The sequence below is a fragment of the Diceros bicornis genome, chromosome 26, assembly GCF_020826845.1.
Source record: "Diceros bicornis minor isolate mBicDic1 chromosome 26, mDicBic1.mat.cur, whole genome shotgun sequence".
Taxonomy (NCBI): domain Eukaryota; kingdom Metazoa; phylum Chordata; class Mammalia; order Perissodactyla; family Rhinocerotidae; genus Diceros; species Diceros bicornis.
The window spans coordinates 30,019,388-30,034,951 of NC_080765.1; the positions used below are offsets into that span (position 1 = coordinate 30,019,388).

At 41.6% G+C, this 15,564-nt stretch overlaps 1 protein-coding gene across 1 annotated transcript in view; it reads right to left on the bottom strand.

Annotated features, from left to right (window-relative positions):
- The window catches only part of DNAH3 (dynein axonemal heavy chain 3), a 167,446-nt gene that overhangs the window by 143,504 nt on the left and 8,378 nt on the right, over window positions 1-15,564 (bottom strand). Inside the window, 6 exon segments of the mRNA XM_058569907.1 lie at window positions 475-611; window positions 4,085-4,264; window positions 6,655-6,850; window positions 8,349-8,474; window positions 11,811-12,006; window positions 13,512-13,701. Coding sequence (XP_058425890.1) covers window positions 475-611; window positions 4,085-4,264; window positions 6,655-6,850; window positions 8,349-8,474; window positions 11,811-12,006; window positions 13,512-13,701 — 1,025 coding nt within the window.

Below are 15,564 nucleotides of genomic sequence, written 5' to 3' on the forward strand. Positions count from 1 at the left end.
CTCTGAAAACAGAAAGTTGCTCCAAAATTCATTTGATAGCAAAAGCTGGCCTAAACTGATGTGAGGCTATTTGCGTGAATATTCATAGTTGTCACTGCAGAAATATCAATGCATTTAACTAAGGGGTGCTGCCACAGATCTTGCTGAAGCTGCATCATAATATATGACATATGCATTATGTTATAACTTTCCTAAAATCCAGAAATTTCTAAATGCTCCATGGCTTTTAGATAATGGAGGTGGACCTATAATTGCATTTGAATTCTGACTCTCCTATTTATTTGCTATGTAAATTGGGAAACTTATAGTTTTCTCACTTGTAAAACAGGGATAAATAGTAATACCTATGTATGTAAGCACTGCCTAGTCTTATGTATTGTTTCAGGTGTGCGGAAACAGGGATTATTTCTTTGGAGATAGTTAAGAATTCTAAACCAATGCAAAAAAGGCTAAGTCACAACTAAACCAACTTACTTGCAGGGGCCAACTTGGTTTTTCTGAAATACCTCGAAAGTTTGATCTAGAAAATCAGAAATCAGTTTTTCTTCAGCGTTAACGGTTCCAAGAATCAGGTTATATCCTTTCAACTCCGGGAACAGGATAGATTCCACCTAAAGATAGAAACCATTTTTGGATGTCACAAGACATCCACAAGACACAAGAAGGGAGACAGCACCAAAATGCACACTCTCCTGCAAAGACTCATTTCCAGGGACACCAGCTGCATTTTTACTCTATTTCCTCTTGGACAGTGCTGGAATCACCCCGCTGTTCCCTTTGCCTCTATTTTCTCTCCTCTCCCTCCTGTTGGATTACTCATCTTTCAAATCCCTGCTCCTTTCCATCTCATGTCCTTAGAGAGTCCCCCTGATTGCCCAGTGGATATTAGTTTCCCTGCTTAAAGCTCACATTCTGAGCTTCTTCTACTTGGCGCTCTTCACAACTGTAATTAAATGAATGTCTAACGAGCTGTTCTGCGTCTGTCATGGGATATAAATACCATGAGGGCCTAGATCATATCTGACTTCTTCACCATTGTGAAAGACCCAACAAGAGCTTGGCACACGGTAAGTGTTCAACAAATATTGTGTGAGTGAATGAATGTTATAGTGGTACTTCCGTTCCCCTCTTCCCCACCACCCACTTTTTCTGTCTATTGAAAAGCTACTAGAGACACGGGTTCTAATTCTGACTCTGCCACTAACTGACTATGTGACCTTAGGTAAGCTACTTCTCTGTCTTCTGTCTTTTCATCTGAAGAAAAGGAGAGAGATACTAGATTCTCCTCTCAGCTCAGGAAAAAAAAAAGCTGTGGCTTTATGATTATGAGACACTAACAGTATCTTTCTGAGAATTCAAACTCTCCAACTTCTTAATGGCACCTAAGTGTCTGAGAATGTTCTCATTTGCATGTTCTCATGCAGCCTGCAAGGTCCTTGCTGGGGACCCACTGCTTTCCACAGCCCTCTGTGCTAAGAAAGTTTTTAGTGATTGGTCTCAGAAAAGATCTTCAGAGTGCTTTACTGAGTTATATGAGTTACATGCTGTTGACGAGAATGTATCAATTTAGAAAGGGGAAAAAGCAAGTGCAAACGATCGGTGTCCTCCCTCTTCGGACAATCCAAAGGTTTTTAAGCTGGTGGAGGTGCAACTTCTTCGCTGTGGCCATGCTGCAGACAATGGCCATCTGGCATTTGTCAATTGTGTGGATGAAATGGGTTAGGGCAGCACAACTGGTGCATCTAGGCCATGCAACAGGTCACATGTGGGCAGGATAATGGATTGTCTCTTGAGAAAAGTCTTCAATCGAAAGAGGAAGCAACATCTCTTGATGCCCTTTAAATGTGGCTGGTTCTTCCATGCCCTGCAGAGCAGTCTGTAAAACTGAGCTGAGAACAACAGGGCCCCTTCCAGGTAATTACTGTTACTCTCTGCTTATCTCCCTGTATCTCTGATCCTGCACTCCTCAGTTCTGTCAACATCTTCAGTGCTTACATCTGCACACTTCTCTGACTTGGACATTTCCCTGGCACTTTGAGAGAATTCTGCCATCAGGAGAAAGACGGGCCCGAACAGCCTCTTGCCAAAGTAATATATATTTTCTCTGATTATGAAAGTAATGCATCGACATGCATGCTAATGCTGATTTAAATTCTGCTTATTGCATTTTTAGTGTTACAAAACCCTTCTCTTATCTCATCCAGCTTCATCTTATCTGTGCCTCTCATTCACCTTTTCATTTCAGTCAGTATTAAAGCATCCATAATTTTCTTAGTTTTTCCTAAGACAAATATTTTCTAATATTTACTTTGGTTTCCTTTAGTAATTTTCTCATAAATATGCTTTCCTTCTGCACCTTGAGTGCTATTTTCAAACATCTCACGTTGACGTTTTTTCCAACTTTTAAAATTCATGTTTAACCATCTATAAGGCAAGACTAGTAGGGGGTGGGGGTACTATCCACCTGTTGCTGTTCTTAAATATTCAATCTGAGGGACTATTCTTTTAAAATTTCACTACCCAGTTCAGAGATAAAACAGTCTGAGGGGTTCAGGGTGGGAGCCAGTGCTGCAGGAATCTCTAGATGGAGAACTCTGGACCTCGCCTGCTTTTTCTCATAGTCTGATAAAGTCATTGGCATTCACTTAGCTTAGCTTTCGAACCTGGTACCAACTGTAACCTGTGACTTTGTCTTCTCGGCATTACAATCCACTAAATCTACTACCAGCCCATGCCGGGCTGTTTGCAGTAGCAGCCACATGAGCTCTGGGTTCTCCCAGCCCAGCTGCTTGCAAACATTGTTGATCAACAGCAGTGAAGGAGAACTCAAATGGTGTGCACTTAATCTGTCCCTAAGCCCCATACTTATCCTTCCAAATTACAGGGACTTCTGTTTCATTTCCTTCCTAAGGAAATTAATTGTAGGAGAGCTGCCTACTGTTTCTTCCCCATCCATACATTCAGTTTTCTTGTTAACCAGGCTTGGTTAGGTTTAAAACCCCAAATTTAGAGTTCCCTAGTGAAATCATATGGCTTCACATACTTCTCTACAAATCCCAACTCGAATATCTAGAACTCTCTAAGTACAGGATTGCAAAGAGAAGAGTTCTTAAGAGCATCCAAGCATCATACATAATGCCTGGAGAGAGAGAAAGAGAGAGAGAAATACTGCACAGGTCCCTTCCCTACGTGGGGCTGGCCACTGACCCTCCTTCCACACAAACCACCCAGAGAAAAATAGAATAAGATGGAGCACAGAAGACTCACACTCATGTGGGTTATCCTGCCCAGTACTAAAGGTCTGCTAATAAACATCTAGAATCTGATTAGTAATGCCACCCTGGAAAGGAAACTGGAAATGGCTTGGGCCTGGAAGGGAAGCTTCAACCTCTCCCCCAGACACCTACAGTGGTTAAACAAACAGACACAGGGGAATTCAAGAACTAAATTACATACAGTTTTATTAAGATTCTTGGCGAGTTCATGGCAATTGATCCATCAAGAATTATTAACCCGGGGGCCGGCCCAGTGGTGCAAGCGGTTAAGTGCGTGCGCTCCGCTGCGGCGGCCCAGGGTTCGCCAGTTCGGATCCCGGGCGTACACCAACACACTGCTTGGCAAGCCATGCTGTGGTGGTGTCCCACATAAAGTGGAGGAAGATGGGCACAGATGTTAGCCCAGGGCCAGTCTTCCTCAGCAAAAAAAAAGAGGAGGATTGGCAGATGTTAGCATAGGGCTGATCTTCCTCACACACACACACAAAAAAAAGAATTATTAACCCAAGTTGCATATGTCTTGGGACACATCTGCCCCTTTGAGGTTGGCATCATGGGGGGAACTCTACTCTCTCACAAGGTAACTCTTAGTGCCCTTGTTAAAAGCACAGTTCTGGGATGTCTGGCCATTTTTTATGGTCCAAATCCTCTTTCTGGGGTCAAGGGGGTGTCCTCAGGATGTATCTCCCAAAGTGAAATTCCTCTAACTGAATATCTCACCAACTGGGCCTTGTACAGCAGCCATTTTAAATATATTTTATTCAATAAGTGAATAAAAGTACAAACAAATGACTAAGTGAATACTATACCTTGGGGATCCCTTCAGAGCTTTTAATAATTTCCAAGAAAGAGTTGTGTATTAATTCCCAGCAGTCATCAAAAGATGGATTAAAGACAATAATGGGTTCATTGACTTCAAGTTTGATCATGATAAGCTGAGGTATAAAGAACTCCATCTCTTGGTAGGGCTCCTTGAAATCATTCCCATCCTTCAGGAGATATAAGACATGGTAATTGTCACAAAACGGGGCCTTCCAGAATCAAGAGAGTGAATTTTACCCATTCATAGGACTACATGAGCACCAGAAAAGGAAATGAAAGGTACCCATGCACTGTTCATGTTTAAAATAAGGGCTGGGTATGGCTGAGCCCACCCTGAGCTCATCCTCTCCCCCTTCCTCAAAGCTTTTATTCACTTTGTTTACTTTGCTTGGAACTTCCTGCATCCTAATTTCTAAGTCCTTCGATCCTTCAAAATTCAGCTCAAAATCTCCTTCTCTGGGAATCCTATTCCCCAGCAAGATATAATCTCTTCCACTTTGGAACTCCCATATTTCCACCTCTCAAGGCATTTTATTTTATCTTTCTTTCTTGTTGAGATTTATACGCACATCTTCTCTTCTCTACTCGACTCTAAACTTGAGGGCATGATCTGTGTCTGAACTATGTACCTCCTCTAAAATACCCAAGACAGAATTTAGCACATAGTAGGTGCTCAATAAAAATTCATTGACTGAATACAAAAGTATAAACAGTTATCTGTACATCTTAAATGGAGTTGCTAATGAGTATACAGTCCATTTTAGATGCTTGAAATGTCAAACTTCCTACAACAAGAAATATTGACATGAAGATATTTCTAATTCCCTACGAAAGCTAGTAATGCAAGATACCTTTCATAAACTACAGTGCCTAATGAAATTGGCATAGGGCAGCTGTAAAGTACTTGTCTACTGATTCTAGAGATTTCTGCATCTGTTTAAGGATCATTGATAAAAATTTGTTGAACTCTATGTATCAAATATCCATAAATTTCCCCTTCTTTCAAACATATGAAGATTTTACTTTTCCCTTTGTGTGGAGTTTTAGAGTGACACTTGCTCCCACATCTGAGTTTCTCCTGCTTAGCAAAGTAGATGATGACAACGACATCTACAGACTGGTCCTTGTTAGAGGGCAAACACTGCAGTCTAAATTCAGCAGCATTGGTGGGAGTTTAAACTGGTGCAGCCACTATGGAAAACAGTATGGAGATTCCTCAAAAAATCAAGGATAGAACTACCATATGATCCAGCCATCCCACTGCTGGGTATTTATCCAAAGAACTTGAAAACACCAATTTGTAAAGGTACATGCACCCATGTGTTCATTGCAGCGTTATTCACAATAGCCAAGACTTGGAAGCAACCTAAGTGCCCATCAAGGGACGAATGGATAAAGAAGCTGTGGTATATATACACAATGGAATACTACTCAGCCATAAGAAACGATGAAATCCAGCCATTTGTGACATCATGGATGGACACTGAGGGTATAATGCAAAGTGAAATAAGTCAGAGGGAGAAGGTCAAATACCGCATGATTTCCTTCATTAAGTAGTAGATAATAACAACAATAAACAAACACATAGGGACAGAGATTGGATTGGTGGTTACCAGAGGGGAAGGGGGGAGGGAGGAGGGTGAAAGGGATAATTCGGTACATGTGTGTGGTGATGGGTTATAATTAGTATTTTGGTGGTGAACATGATGTAATCTATGCAGAAATAGAAGTGCAATGATGTACACCTGAAATTTTTACAATGTTATAAACCAATGTTACTGCAATAAACAAAAAATTTAAAAAAATAAATAAATAAATAAATAAATTCAGCAGCATTGCTTTCTATATTTTTCGAGCAAAAGGTCAATTGTTCATCTTTACTTCATTTGGAAAAATGGCTAAAGTTTAACGTTTTGTACCAGGCAAATTTTAATTCTTATTACTCTTTTTAAGGTAAAATGTGCACGTGGTATAACATCTAAAGAATCTTCTTTAATCCCTAGGCTACATTTATGGGAGGTTATGATGCTTTGGAAACCAGGACTTAGTGTTTTTACTTTTTATTTTGACTTCACTGAAGTAGTTTCATGAAGGAAGTTATTAACTACATCAAAAAAAGCCTTTTGTTTTTAGGGGTGCCCCTTTCAAAGACCAAAGAATAAAAGTCTATATCTGCAATGAATATATACAACACTCCCTAAATATCAAGCCAAAGATAGATAACAAAGCTTTTTCAACCCCTTCTTGTAACAGAGCAGATGAAAAAAGTGACCACTCCCACTACTGTAAGAGATATGTATTCCATTTTATTCCATCTTTCTTTAAACTTTCTTAACAACTTCACCACTTCTGTAGATTTTTACCAATTTAGTAGTACGTAATTATCTCAGGAAATCTTGCTGTGTATTTAAAGAAATCATTTTTATAAACTAATAATCACCTGAAGTGTGTGCGAACCAAGAATTTTACTTTTTGGCCTGGCTTACAGCTGAAGACCTACGTGATAGAATCCTGATTTTATCTCGGCTGTTTCCTATTAAAAGGGTCCCCTACATACCTTGTGTATCATGAAAAGGGAAACGAGGTCCTCGAGAGACTTAATGACCAACTCCCTGAGCTGGAGTGACATGAAGGATGCAACAGAAGCAAAATATTCCTCAATGTTCCGAGAGGAGTCATAGCTGCTCTTGGGAGCAAAATGGACCCACTGCTCCTTCCGTGAGACAAAAAGCTGGGCACAGGCGGGGATCCACCTGTAAAAACAGGAGGGCATTCAAGTAAGAAGATCTTCCAAGCTCCGAGAAGTCCTCTCAGCCATTTCACACTCTCTGCGACAGGTCAGATGGCTCATTTCCCACTAAGCAGCTTTGCAAATTGGTACTTTCATATGCCTGGCCATCTCACCTGCCAACACCCCTTTCCTGGGAAGAAAGGAATAAGATTTGAATTGGGAGACTATTCTTCCATTAGCGATACACAAACGGACAGGGGATATTAGTGGCATGTCCTGCTGAAAGAGTCTATAGTTTCTTCATTATAATCAGAGATCGAGGTGAACGGCATAAGAAACTGGAATGTTCTGTCCAACTTCTCTCCCTGGTAGATGCCTGGCCTCTGATTCAGACTTTATACGGGGAAAGAGAGAAAGAGGAGAAAAGCAAGAATACTTAAAAGGAGAAACTCCAGTGTGGCAGTGGCAGCTCAGAAGTTGAGAGTAGAAATTGGAAAACCAAAAGAAGAAATGGATGCCTCATTGTTCCTTTCTTCCTACTTCCCCCAATTTCTAATTCCTAGTGAGAACGGTTAGCCTTTTCATCCTATGATGCCTCTTTCTGATTGCTAGAAAACTACTACTCTAGCAATCAGAGAAGTACTAGTAATAGTCATAGTTTAGAGGTAATAATTACGATATTTATTGAGCATCTACTATGTGCTAGCTATTGCATATACATTTTCTCTGATAATAAAAACCCAATGGTATGTATTATCACCATCATTTTTTTTTGTGTGATGAAGATCAGCCCTGAGCTAACATCCATGCCAATCCTCCTCTTTTTGCTGAGAAAGACCAGCTCTGAGCTAACATCTATTGCCAATCCTCCTCCTTTTTTTCCCCAAAGCCCCAGTAGATAGTTGTACATCATAGTTGCACATCCTTCTAGTTGCTTATGTGGGACGCCGCCTCAGCATGGCCAGACAAGCAGTGCATTGGTGCACACCCGGGATCCGAACCCAGGCCTCCAGTAGCGGAGCACGCGCACTTAACCGCTAAGCCACGGGGCCGGCCCCATCATCATCATTTGACATAAGAGAATTTCTCTGGCTTTGGACATAGTCCTGCTCACCTTTGCAAAGGAAAAACGAATTGTCTAAGCAACTGAAAACCCCCTAACCTTGGAACATTGCAACTGTTTATCTGAGCCAACTGAACACAGGTCAAATGCACTGTCCAGTAACCCAGGGCCTAGAGGATTTCAGAGGGAAGGAAAGCAAGTGGCACCCTCACAATGAATGGTAACAAGAGAGTTTCACAGAGAGGAGACTAGGAGTGAAGGCTGAAGAGCAGTGGACGTGAGGACACACAAAGGCTGTCGAGGGACGGGAACACGGAAGGAAGAGGACAGAGAAAGATGTCAGTGGGAACTCAGCAAACTCTGTGCAACCCCCAGACTGGAAACCAGTTTTCACTTCAGAGAATTTTCAGTCTTTATGATCCTGTGACGTAGCCCCATTCTGAGGCCAGATACTGACTTGTTGAGAAGTACTTGGCGCGCTTCCATGCAGTGTTTCCGGATCACATCCTGATACTCGTGAGGCTGCAGAGGCAATTTTCCCGCCAGTAATTCTGCTCTTCGGACAAACCTGAGGTCTCTAAATCTGCCAAAAGAAAGGAAGAAATGTCCTAAGCTGAAAAGACACTTAGTAACAAAGTCTGTAGGGCAGGTTCAAAGGGCACATGTTCTCATTCTTCACTGAGAGATTTAAGAAGATTAAAACTAATTATATCTGAAAAATCTGGGAGTATGAAGAGGGAGTAGAGAGTCCACAAGAACTCTTGCAAAAAGTAGATAAATGAGCCAACTCAACAGGTGTTCACTGAGCCTTCCTATGCATAACCCATTTGGGGAGTGGAGTTGTGGCACCAACCTGGTATTTGGCTGGCTGGGAACTGGGATATAAAACGGACAAATCAAAGTTCTTTACAACAGGGAAGACACAGAGGACAGAGCAAGCAAAACACCGCCTTCATGATCAAGTGGGTTCCACCCACTCCTCAATGTGACCTCTGGGTGTGCTACTGACGACAACTTGGAGGACTGCTTTGGTCTGAACCACAAAAACCCCTAGAGAGCTACCCCCGACAGCTGGCAGGCTCACCAAAACACACAGCATCCCTTGGCACAGTGCCTTACACAATGCAGGTCCTGAATACATACTGTTGAATGAACGTGTGCATCTCCTCCTGCCCTCTCCTACGAGGCTCTTAGCGTCTCCTCTTTCTCTCAGATCGATGGATGTGTTGCCCTTTACCACACTCCCCAAGGCCGTTTTCAGTTCACAGGGCCACCACTTCTCTTCCTGAAATCTATTCCATTCATTTATAAATCACTCTTTTCAACCATCACTGCCTATCACTTCCCCAACTAGATCTTTGCTCACTGTCTCAGCTTGTCTCAGTTCTTGCTTCTCATTTTCATCATCCACTGTAATGACCTATTAGGCACTTTTCTTCATCCTCCTAAAATCCCAGAGCCTCCATTTCCATTCCTTTGTGGTGAAACTTAGTCTTCATCTTATCTGGCAAGTCACAAAGCACTGTCAGCGAAGGATAGAACTCCGAGGACCTCACTCACCACACACATTTGATACTCAATTCTAGTATGGCCCTCGTCACCGTGACCTGGTAATTACATTACTCATCTTTAATTGAATCCTAACAAACTTCTCACATTGGCCAGAAAATCTACTTTCTTCAGACCACAGCTCTCATTCTGGCCCCCAAATCCCTTACCCTGCACTGATCACTAAGTGACCTCTTAGATTTTTTAAAGTTAAATAAGGCAGATCACATAAGAAAACTGCTCTGTAGCATTTCCTTAAATCTTTCTCATTGCTGATTGTTTGGTTTAGCTGACAAAAACCTTCTAAATGATTCTGGTTCACTTTTGTGCCTTTGTTGCCTACATAATCTTCTTCAGGAAACCATGAAAAGCAAGTGGTAAGAATCCTTTCTTCTCAGTAGAAACTATAGGTTCAATATTTTGCCATCTTCACTACATGATCAAATTAACCTCGCGTGCACATCCTGTTGGCACCGAGCTTCTGGCAATTTTACCAACCCCAAGATGGACTTCCTCCTTAATTTCTAGATTAATTTATTTTTTGAGGCCATAAACATGCTTGTAGTTAAAGCAGTACCTTCATTTATTGAACAACAACTGTATGCCAAGCGCTTTCTAAGCATTTCACCCAACAACCCCATGAGATAAGTAATGTTATTATTCCCATTTTGCATATAAAGAAATAGGGACCTAGAGAGATTAACTTCCCTCAAGTCACACAAGTCATTAGTGACAGAGCAAGAACCAGAACCCAGGCAGTTTAGCTTCAGAGCCCATTCTATAAATTACTACTATACACTTCTGCCTCATTAGAAAATTACTCTCTTCTTCAGTGTCCTGACTGGCACCTCCAATGCCATAGAAAACTGAATTCAGTTCAAAGAAGGGAAGGCGCTTATCTCTTATCATTGGTGGGATCCATCCCAGGTTGACTTCACCCCCAATTCCTATTTAAAATATATGGAAAACTGGGAATGTGGAAAACAAGTAAGCTCCACAAGTAACAAGACTTCCTTGTTAAGACTAAACATAGTCAAAGCTAGAGATCCTTCCCAAACAAAATATTTGAGCTACTGATAAGTTCAGCCAATCAAAATTAAATAAACATATTTGCCTCTCATGTTTCTAATTAAAAACCCAGATGGCGCCAGCTCATTGTTTCATTGGCCTGAACTTTCAGTGAACTCTGGTGGCCTCATTCTCCCACCAGGATTTGTGTCCCCTCTTGAGGGACCCGTAAAAAAAGGCAGTCTTTCTCCCCAGGGCAACTGATGAACGGATAAACAAAATGCAGTATGGCCATACAATGGAATACTGTTCAGTCATAAAAAGGAATGAAGTACTGATACATGTTTCAATGTGGATGAACCCTGAAAACATTATGCTAAGTGAGAGCAGCCAGACACAAAAGGCCACATATTGTATAATTTCATTTACATGAAATGTCCAGAACAGGCAAATCCACAGAAACACAAAGCAGATTAGTGGTTGCCAGGGGCTGAGTGGAAGGGAGAAGGCGGAGTGACTGCTAATGGGTACAGGGTTTCCTTTGGGGGTAATGAAAATATTCTTGAATTAGATAGTGGTGAGGGTTGCACAAATTTGTGAGTATATTAAAAACGACTGTATTGTATACTTTAAAAGGGTGAATTTTATGATATGTGAATTATACCTCAATTTAGAAAAATGAAAGAGAAAAAAAAGTGATTCCTGCCTCTGTGACTGTGGCCAAGTCAGTCATTGATGAATAGAACTGAGACCACTGCTTGCCACCCCGTGCTGGCACTGAGTTCCATAAAGGAATATGACCCAAGCAGCCATATATCTCACAGGCTAGAGAGAGACAAACGAGGAAACATACAATTACAATTCAGTGTGATACATGTCATAATGGAGGTAAGGGTTAATTAACACTTACTGGGTACTTACATTTTATCAGGCAGTACTCTAAGTACTTTGCATGTATTAAGTTATTTATTCCTCCTACCAACCCTATGAAGTAGGAACTCCTATTATCCCAGATTGAGAAATGAGGAAACAAGGCATAGAGAGGCGGTATAACACACCCATATCACCTATGAAGCAACAGGGTTACGATGTGGACCTGAGCAGGCCGGCTCCACGTCTGTGCTCCTAACCAGTATGCTCCAGTGCTTAGATACAGCTGCCTGGTCCCATGGGAGCACAAAGGAGGGCCACTTAACCCTGCATGGAGAGTTGTCACTTATTGTTCATATGCACTTTTGGTGTAGGACTTTTGTCATTTCACTTCAAGGGCAGGGCTACTCCCACAGTGCCTAGCATAAGATGTTCTCCTACGTGTGGAAGCAATTAAGGAGGAGAAAGAAAAGGGAGGGGAGGCACTTCTTACTCTGAAAACCACAGTTCTTTCAGGCTGAGCATCATGGGGTTCACCATGTGCAGATGCTCCTCATTCCACTTCTTGGCATTCTTGTAGACACTGTGCCAGGGCACAGGGGCCCGGATCACTCTTTGAGGAAACACGTGGGGGATGCTCTTGATGAAGAGCCTTTTTCTCTCCATTGGGTCCATGAGGATGTAATCAACTATAACCAACAGGGCAAACATTTTCTTATTAAACAGGGACCTTGAACACTCTATGCAATTAGCTTTAACACTTAGAAGGTAAGTGAACCTCTGTTCATTTACACTTGGAAATTCTCCCTCATATTCAAGGTCATTGGTAATCCACTGGGTATAACTAAATTGAGGAAGCTCCACTCTTGTTTGTGTGTGTTTTCTTTCTGAAAATACTTTAGGGGAAGGAGGGACGCAACTTCACAGTGTGGAGAACTTAGTACCTGGGGTTGAGTTCTGTTAGGATATCTAGGATCATGCATGACAATGATCTAGTATTTGCTGATAGCTCATTAATCATTAATTGTTTTCTCACACCAAAATAGTTACAAAAAAAAATCAACACAATGGATGACACCAGACACTTATGAATGGAAATTCAGAGATCGAATATTTCACATGCTAAGGAAAGAAAGATTAGTAAAAGCTTCACAGAAGAAATAACATTTGAGCTGGGTCATAAAGAATGAGGTGGAGTTTGTTAGACAGGATAAGAAGCGCCATTCCATGACTTTTGTATAATATGCTCAATGAGCTGTGAGTTATTCTGTGGCAGAAATATCAGGTATAAGTGGTAGAGTTCAAGGTGATAAGACTGGAGAAGTAGGTTGAGGCTGGAATTTGAAGGTCTTTACATGTTTATCCTTATGAGCTTGGCTCTATCCTATAGTAGACAAAAGAGCCATTACCCTGATAACATTAAAAAGTTAATTAGAAATTAAAAATAACTAGACAACTTGGTAAAGACAGCTGTTGTCCAGATAAAATAGGAAAGTGGGGAACTAATATGATCGCCCCTTCCCTTTGATGTGTTTCTCACATTACTCACCATCATCAAGTGTTTCCCAATGACCTAGTGTGTGCACAAGACATGAAGCTAAGAATGAAAGGGAGCGAGAGTCAATAATACATCCATCACCATTAAAGGGCTAATAGTCTAACAAGGGAGTCGAGACTCATGAGAAATGAAAGGACAATGCTAGTGTTAAATAGCAGTAGAGAAATAATGGCACAGGAGAAGTTCCAAAGCAGGATGATTTGAGAGTAGAGACAAGAAGTGCAATGAATGCAGACAATGGAGTGACCACTGAGGGTTGAAGAGGGATACAAATACTTCAGAGGCAGGTCTTGAGCTAGATTTTAAATTGTGAGTAGGCCCTTGCTACTCACAGTGTTGCCCTGGGGTGAGGAGCATCGGCCTCACCTGGGAGCTTGGTGGAAATGCAGACTCTGGGGAGCCTCCCCAGATCTACTGAATCAGAATCTGCATTTTAACAAGATCCCCAGGCTAAGTGGACACACATTGAAGTGTGGGAAGTGGTGGCGTAGACATGAGTGATGGGTGGGAGCATTTGAATTAAAAGTTAAATGAAGCTTTTTGTGTTTCAGAGGAACCAGAGTGGAGGACTGAAAATAAGAGAAAAGAAGGTGCCCTCCACATAGGAACCCTCTACCCCATTTATGCTCAGCCTACCAATGCTTTTCATGAGGCTACTGTAATAGTCATTGTCCTTCTCTTCCACAAGGCTGATCATCAAGGGTTCCAGGAAGGGACTTGTCAGCAGAGTATTAGAAATCAGCTTTGAAATCCGGACCATCACTTTGTCTTCCTCGGGGGCAATCATGTCTTTTCGGATTCCATTGGTCAAATAGTAATAGTATCTCTTCCATAAACAAACCACAAGCAAGAAAATGATCACAATTAAATGGCTAACCATGCCCACCCACCTACCCACAACTGTCAGCCACCAAGGGGCCTGTTCACACAGCACCCATCCTCACCCTTCACTCACTACAACCATGCTTTCCAGGCCTGTCACTTCACATGCACTGCAATGAGATGGCCAGCAAGTTTTCTCCATGACACCAAGATTCAACCAAAGCCAGAGAGATGTCAGTGGGGTATGAGGAAGGACTTGTCAAATGCCTTGCGGATAGGAACAGTGGAATGAGTACTGAGGATGGAGGCAGCATATCTGGTGAACTTTAAGAACAGGAATGACAAGGTCCTCAAATGTTCTCAAACAATTCACCCTCCTCAACAACAATGATCCTCCACAAAGCACTTTGATCCTGTGGCTTGTAGCTGACAGTGGGGAAAAAATCCCCCAAGTCCGAGTGAGACCTATGATAGTTCTAACCAACCAGGGGCTCTGGAGTTTCAAAAAGCAACACAAACACACTAACAGAACAAAAATGGCCACGGTGACCTGGTGACTTCAGGAAGTTTTGTTTGTTTAGGGCTTGCCTCTAAGCTGCTGGATGGCTGAGTGGCTCTAGATGTGAGTAATTTCAGATGGATGAGAAGCACAAAGTGTAGGAAAAGGGTTTGAAATCAGCTTTGAGCTTCAGTGCCAATTGTCTGTGGTCAGGGGAGGCTGAGCTCATCTTTCTCCAACCTTAACGAAAGCTGCTTATGCAGGACAAAACTCCAAACTTCCCTATTATAGGAACTGCCTGGGGTGGGGAGAGAGGCTCTCGTTAAAATGCAGATTCACAGGCCCCTCCTCAGGCAGTTTGGGATTTTTTTTCAGCAAGCACCCTAGGTGATTCTTATCTTCAGGCAAGTTCGAGAAATGCTGCGTAAGTCTTAAGAGCACAGAGACTTTAGTATCAGCCAGATCTGGTCTAAGTCCTAGTTTTGTCCCTTACTGAATGTGTAATCTTGAGCAACTTGTTTAAACAGTCTACACCTCAATTTCCACACCTGGATGATAGGAATAATTATAATACCCAGGTCTTGAATGGGGTCAAGCATCTAGAGGGTTTAGCATGGAAATTTGCTAAGAGCACAGACTCAGTCACTATGAGTTTTTATTACTAATCATTTTACTATACACCATAAACTCACAAGCTATTTGCTCTAAAGTTTTGTTGTTGTTCTTTTAAGGTAGGGGTTGGAAACTCAAACCCTACTTGGAGCCAAGCAGGTAATGTTAATAAGTGAAAGTAGTTTGGAGATATGAAAGTAATAAGGAAAGGTGGAGACTGTGACAATCTGGAGAATATATTGCTCTTCTAAAGGAGGTAGTTACTGTTCAGCTTCAAATATTTTAATTTTTTCAAGAGAGGTTAAAAATCTAGCCTATGTGAGATTTTCTTCATTTTCAAAACATCTATAGGCCAAATTCAGCCTATGGTAGGGTTGCCAGATAAAATATAAGATGTGTTGGATATACTTATATTAAAAAATTATTCATTGTTTATCTGAAATTCATATTTAATTGGGTGCCCTGTTTTTTGTTTTGTCTTTTTTTTTTTTTTTAATCTAGCAACCCTTGCCTACGGGCTGCCATTTTGCAATCTATGTTCTAAGAGGACCCAAAGGCACCAATTTCTAAGACTTCCTAGAGCAGAGAATTCACACACTCACACACCCTCACATTCAGTAGTCTGTCATGGAGTCTGGACTTTGCTATTTTTAAAACACTTCCCTAGTGATTCTGCTGTTCTCCCCCAGTTTAGAATCACTGAGATGCCAAGAAAAATACTTGGCAAATTGAGAGAAAGGACGCAACAAGAACATA